The 6491-nt window shown below is 41.7% G+C and overlaps 1 protein-coding gene across 1 annotated transcript; it reads left to right on the plus strand.

Moving 5' to 3' along the window:
- The first annotated feature begins 1848 nt into the window (after positions 1–1848).
- On the plus strand, positions 1849–6172 carry LOC129892709 (uncharacterized). Its single transcript, XM_055968286.1, has 6 exons — positions 1849–2513; positions 2649–3346; positions 3437–3873; positions 4408–4731; positions 4843–4905; positions 6020–6172. The coding sequence occupies exons 1-6, from the start codon at positions 1849–1851 to the stop codon at positions 6170–6172; spliced, it is 2340 nt and encodes a 779-aa protein (XP_055824261.1).
- Positions 6173–6491: the final 319 nt, after the last annotated feature.

Consider the following 6491-nt stretch of genomic DNA (forward strand, 5'->3'; position numbering starts at 1 on the left):
CTGCAACCTGCTACTGATCAGCACAAGGAAACTCAGCACCAAGAAGACCAACACATTAAGGAACAACAAAACACTAACAGGGCTGAAACTGAAAAAAGAAATCAAGAGCATACAGGGTGGCAAATCCAAAGGAGAAGAGGCAAGAAAGATGGACAACACCAACACATCAAACACAACAGCATAAAACACAAGTATACAGGTCAAAAGGGGAAGGTTCAGTACCTCACCAACACAATGGCACCAACAGCAATGATGAAAGAAACCAGCAGCAGTCAAGTATGCCTAATAACTCCAAAGTTAATAGTTGTAATGTCCAAACTTGTAATGTTGAATCTGGAGTCCAGATTCAACCCCCCCTCCCCTTCTCTAAAAAACAGTACATTCCACTTCCCATAATCCCACTCAGCAGGTTGGAACTACCAGACCTGCAGACAAGGAAAAAGATCAAAATATTGCTGCCATAGAAAAACCAAGTTCTGGCTTGAATACTGTTGAAGGCAACAATGTCAAAAGCACAGGTATTGACTTACCAATCCCACACCCCCATGGCTCCCCCAATAATTTAAATGTGTTAAACAATTTTATTATGCTGGCTGAAGAAGTCTGTGGGGTTGAGGAAGGGGAAAGTCAGGAGAAAATTACTAACATGCAGGAAGGGGCTACCAGGGGGAGGGAACTTCTGTTGGTTGACCCTAGGAAAGACTATAAAGCCCCTGCAACCACTCCTCCAAATACTAGCAGGTCCAGGGTACAAAAACATCAAATTGATACCCAACAAGAAGATGAGATCAGAAGGAACAAGCCTAATGATACAGTACAGGGTAATGTGGCTAATATTCAGGCCAATAAGGGTCAGAGGCAACAAACTGAGGTGCAGGCTGCTGAACCAAATATGGGAAAGGATCAAACTCTTAATATCAGTATAACAAACCACAGTACACATTCTCAGACCCTCAACAACAAGGCCACATTATCTCTAAGCAAGAAGAAAAGGGATGCTATTAACAAGAAACTTATCCAGGAGAGGCAATCAGAGCAAACAAGTGTGAACTATGTTCTGGTACCAGAACAAGCAGGAATCCAGATGCAGTTTGCAGAACAGAGTAAACTTAGTCAGAAAACCATATCAGATGGTTTTGAAGAGGAGTACACAGCTACTGACCATTCCACACCTTTGCAAATTTATGATGTATCCAATGAGAGGCAGGTGCTTAGTAAAGAAGACAGTGCAGAAGACTTATCTGATGAATATAGGGTCACTCATTCTGATGATGAGGAAGACCCTGACCAATGGGAGGATGAACAACAGGATGAACAACAGGAAAACCAATTAGAGACATTCAGATCCAATATGGCAGCCTTATTGCAGAAGGAAACTCAGCAAGAAAAGGAGAAGAAAGAGCCACCTTCCAAAAGTAAGCAGGAAAGGAAGATGAGTAAACAAAGCTTAATCAGCAGCTCAGATAATGTTGCAGTCAAAAGCAACATCAACACAAGGTCTAAATCCCACAAGTTATGATGATCAATACACTCTGTTGGAATGCAAGGAGTATTGATACTCAAGGAGCCTTAGACAGACTACAAAGGTTAAAAGACTATCACAAGCTCTCTATGATTGCAGTGCTGGAACCTTTCTCCAATAAATCTCAACTCCACTTCTACAGAATTCAGTTAGGTATGGATAATGCCATGTCCAATCCCAACAACAAAATATGTCTATTTTGGAACAAAGACTGTGTGTGCAATCTAGTGGATCAGGATGAATAACAGCTTACCTGTAAGATCAGACATGCAGCTTGGCCTAAACAATATCTCATTACCTTTGTATATACCAAATGCAAAGACTACATGAGAAGAGAACTATGGGACAAGATGCTTCAATTCTCTGATATGGAAGAACCTTGGTGCACCATTGGAGACTTCAATGTAATTACTCATGTTGAAGAGAAGATGGGGGGCCAACCTTACAACATAAAGAAGAGCCTTGAGTTCATTAGTGTCATAGAAGCTTGTGGACTCATTGATCTTGGTTTTCATGGACAACAATTCACATGGTGCAACAAGAGAGATGCAGATGCCAGAATATGGAAGAGACTTGACAGGGCCATGGTCAATGATGCTTGGTTGGAGGTCATGCCTGTGAGCATTCTTAATCACCTAGCCTCTACAGGTTCTGATCACTGCCCTCTCCTGCTGGAATGTACTGAAAGACAAAGTCATACTATCAAATATTTCAAGTTTTTACACTGCTGGGTTGAAAATGAAAACTTCCTTGATACTGTAAGATCTTGCTGGGAAAGACCTGTGGATGGAAATCCAATGAGGACTTTCCATCAAAAACTGAAAAGAGTCTCTAATACCCTTATCCACTGGTCTAGAAATCAATATGGTGATATATTTGCTTCAGTCAAACAGTTTGAGGAACAGGTGATACAAGCTGAAGAGAATATCATCAAAGACAATTCTGAGGATAACAGAGCCAAGCTAAATCAGATAAATGCCCAGTACATCAGGTATTTGAAGATAGAGCAGTCTATTTTGAAACAGAAAACTCAATTGCACTAGTTCAAAGATGGAGATGCCAATACCAATTATTTCCATGCCATCATCAGAGGGAGAAGAAGAAGGCTATTCATCCATCAGATCAGTGATGAACAAGGAAACTCTATCCAGGGTGATGACAATATTGCAAGTGCAGCTTGTGCACACTTTGAGAAACTCTTTACTGCTGAGGAGAAACATATCAATGAAGATGTGATTAAATGCATCCCAAAGATAGTTACTGATCAGCAGAATGAGCTAAAGGAGGTAGTATTTTCTATGAGTCCTACTTCAGCTGCAGGGCCAGATGGCATGAGTGGCAAGTTCTTTCAATCATGTTGGGATATCATTAGTGATGATCTGCTGAAGCTAGTGCAACACTTCTTCAATGGTCACTGTATTCCCAGGTACATATCTCATGCATGTTTGGTTCTAATTCCTAAAACTGAGCACCCCAACAAACTGTCAGAGTACAGGCCCATCTCCCTCAGCAATTTCACTAGCAAGATCATATCCAAACTACTCTGTCTCAGACTTGCTCCCATTCTACCTCAGCTCATTTCAGACAATCAGTCAGGATTTGTTAAAGGTAGGAGCATATCAGAAAATATAATGCTGGCACAGGAAATTATTCACAACATTAAGAAACCCAATGTAGGGGACAATGTAGTGATCAAGTTGGATATGGCTAAGGCATATGACAGGGTCTCTTGGTCCTTCACTTGTATGGTCATGAGAAGGATGGGATTTGGAGAAGTCATTATTGATATGGTGTGGAGGATCATGTCTAACAACTGGTATTCAGGCATCATCAATGGGGTAAGGCATGGATTTTTTCATTCCACAAGAGGTCTCAAGCAAGGAGACCCCTTGTCACCTGCCTTATTCATTATAGGAGCAGAAGTACTATCCAGGATGCTGAATAATCTTAACCAACACTACCTATATACTGGATTCCACATGGAAAGAAGGGGCCCCCAAGTGAACCACTTGAGCTTTGCAGATGATGTGATCATCTTCACTGCTACCAACAACTTGTCCATGAATCTTATTACCAAGACTTTGAAGGTTTATGAAACAACTTCAGGCCAGCTAATCAACAAGGACAAGAGCCAGTTCATGCTTCCTCTTAATACCAATCCAGATGTTATTGATAGGATAAGCAGGATCACAGGCTTCAAGTGGACACATGGTCCCATTACTTACCTGGGCTGTCCACTCTACATTGGAAGGCAGAGAATCATTTACTATACAAGTATGGTGTCCAAAGTTCTAAGCAAAATCAAAGGATGGCAGACTAAAGTTTTGGGATATGAAGGCAGAGCAACATTGGTGAAATCAGTGCTGCAATCAATACCAATCCACTTGTTGTCTGCAATCAGACCTACTGCTACCACTATGAATCAGATCAGAGGACTCTTAGCTGACTTTTTCTGGGGATGGGACAAGGAGAAGAAGAAATATCACTGGGCATCATGGGAGACCCTCAGCTATCCAGTGGAGGAAGTGGGTATTGGTATGAAGAAAATACAAGATGTGTGCTTAGCTTTGCAATACAAACAATGGTGGACCTTCAGGTCTAAGAAGACTTTATGGGGAGAATTTCTGAAGGCTAAGTACTGCCAGAGGGCTCATCCTGTGATAAAAAAATGGCACACAGGTCAATCTATTATGTGGAAGCACATGATGGCTAATAAAATTGATATTGAGCCACATATACACTGGCACATCAACTCAGGTACAAGTAGTTTCTGGTGGGATGATTGGTTGGGTATAGGCCCCCTAGCTTATCATAACAACCATCTACCTAGACTCAACAATACTAGAGTATCTGAATATATTGAGAATGGGGAGTGGAATGTGCAGAAAATCAGAAAATATGCCCCACCTCAGCTGGTGCAGCAGATACTAGACACTGAGATAGACTATCACCCTAACAAAGCTGATCAAGCCTGTTGGAAGTTGACTTCACATGGCAACTTCACTTCTAAATCAGCCTGGGAACTAGTTAGAAAGAAAAGAGCCAAGACCCTGACTGATGGGTGCACTTGGCACACTAACATTCCTTTCAAAGTGTCTTTTCTACTATGGAGAGCTCTGAGACAGAAACTCCCTACTAATGATAAACTTGTCCAATTTGGAGTAGTACCAGCAGCATGTTCTTGTTGTTACAGACCAGGCTTGGACAATGTAGATCACATATTTGCCTCAGGAAATTTTGCCAAGCATATTTGGCAACACTTCTCTAGCTCATGGGGGATAATGCAAGGGACCTGCTCACTGAGAAGCATACTGATGAAGTGGTGGACTGCCAAGCCCAGTAATGAGGCTCAGAAGCTCATGTTGCAGGCCACTCCTATCTTTGTATGTTGGCATATATGGAAGAATAGATGTGCAAGTAAGTATGGAGGAAAGAAATCTAGTACTACTAGAGTTAAATTCTCCATAGTCAAGGACTTTACATGCTGATACACACTGCTTTCCCCTACATTAAGTGGCCACAGAGCTGGAAGGAACTGGTTCCTATGATAGAACAGTGTCAACAAGACATGAGAGTGACCAAAGTTATGTGGATCAGACCTCCATCTTCCATTGTGAAATTGAATACTGATGGGAGTGCATTAGACAACCCTGGGAAAATTGGAGCAGGGGGAATATTAAGAGACCACAATGGTAACTTAATATATGCCTTTGCAACTCCATTGGGAATGGGTACTAATAACCAAGCAGAGGTGCAGGCAGCAACTATTGGCCTCACTTGGTGTATTCAACATGGACATAATAGAGTGATATTGGAAGTTGACTCTGAATTATTGACTAAGTGGCTGAAACAAGACCTTAAGCCACCTTGGAGCATTCACAGATATGTTACAAAGTTACAATCCCTGGTCCAACAATTGGAATTCTTTCAGTGCAAACATATATTCAGAGAAGCAAACCATCCTGCAGATACCTTATCAAAATGCAGCCACAAGTTCAATGATACACAACACTTCTACAACCTTCAGCAGCTACCACAGGAAACAAAAGGTTACATCAAGATGGACAAGCTAGGAATGGCAAGTTTCAGAAGGAAAACTCTGAAAAGAATCAAACTACCCTCTTGACTGATCTCATTCCCAATGTGTAATAGACTATTTACCTGTATTTTGTTTTACTTCTTCTTATTCCACCTAGTTATTTCCTATTGTAAGGGGAGAGTCTCCCTTGTTTATTGCTTCAGTAGAAATAATAACACAATGCTAGAAGTAACAGATAGAGTAGGAATGCCCTCTTGTGTGGAAGCCTTGTGTAGGTACTCTACACATCTGCACTCTCCAAGAACAAGAACCTCCACCTATCACAACACTCAAGAGCATACAGCAACAACAACCCAGACCAGCAACTCAACATCACACACATGGATCCACACCCAACAGCCATCAAAAAGGAAGCTTAAGCTCCAATTTTGTTTACTGTTGGGTGTCTCATTGTTCAGGTATCATGCAACTTTGAGCCATGTGGTGGTGTTGCAGCAGCTGAGCCTGGAATTCATGCATCACCTACCATATACATACATACAACAACTCCACAACAGCACATGGAGCAACTACAGTATATCAACAGCAGGTGGAGGCTCATTCAGCTCTAGGAGTTCCCTTCTTGTGGGTTTAAATTATGCAGGAACAATGGTTAAGGACCAACAACCCACCATAGACCTGCATCAACTCAACAACATCAATTGCAAAAGCTCCATTACATCAGCAGAAGTGAATGCCACTAATCATCAGCAGCAGCAACCTAACAGCAACAGCAGAAGCAGGATGCAACATGCCACAACTGGGAGCTTGCCTAACTCACCTAATGCAGGCCCTCTTTGTATTTACTCTAAGGGTTGCAGTAACACAATATCCTGTTCTGGGACTCTTTTGTATAGCAACTTCAGCCTGCATGTTACCTCTATCAACAAC

This window comes from Solanum dulcamara, chromosome 1 (genome assembly GCF_947179165.1).
Source record: "Solanum dulcamara chromosome 1, daSolDulc1.2, whole genome shotgun sequence".
Classification (NCBI taxonomy): domain Eukaryota; kingdom Viridiplantae; phylum Streptophyta; class Magnoliopsida; order Solanales; family Solanaceae; genus Solanum; species Solanum dulcamara.

Excerpts from the sequence above, each read along its gene's own strand:
- LOC129892709 (XM_055968286.1), top strand. The coding sequence starts at position 1,849 with ATGAGAAGAGAACTATGGGACAAGATGCTTCAATTCTCTGATATGGAA. Across the intron at positions 2,514-2,648 it reads ATAAATGCCCAGTACATCAG|TGATGAACAAGGAAACTCTA; the intron begins GTATTTGAAGAT and ends CCATCAGATCAG. Across the intron at positions 4,732-4,842 it reads ACAGACCAGGCTTGGACAAT|TGGTGGACTGCCAAGCCCAG; the intron begins GTAGATCACATA and ends ATACTGATGAAG.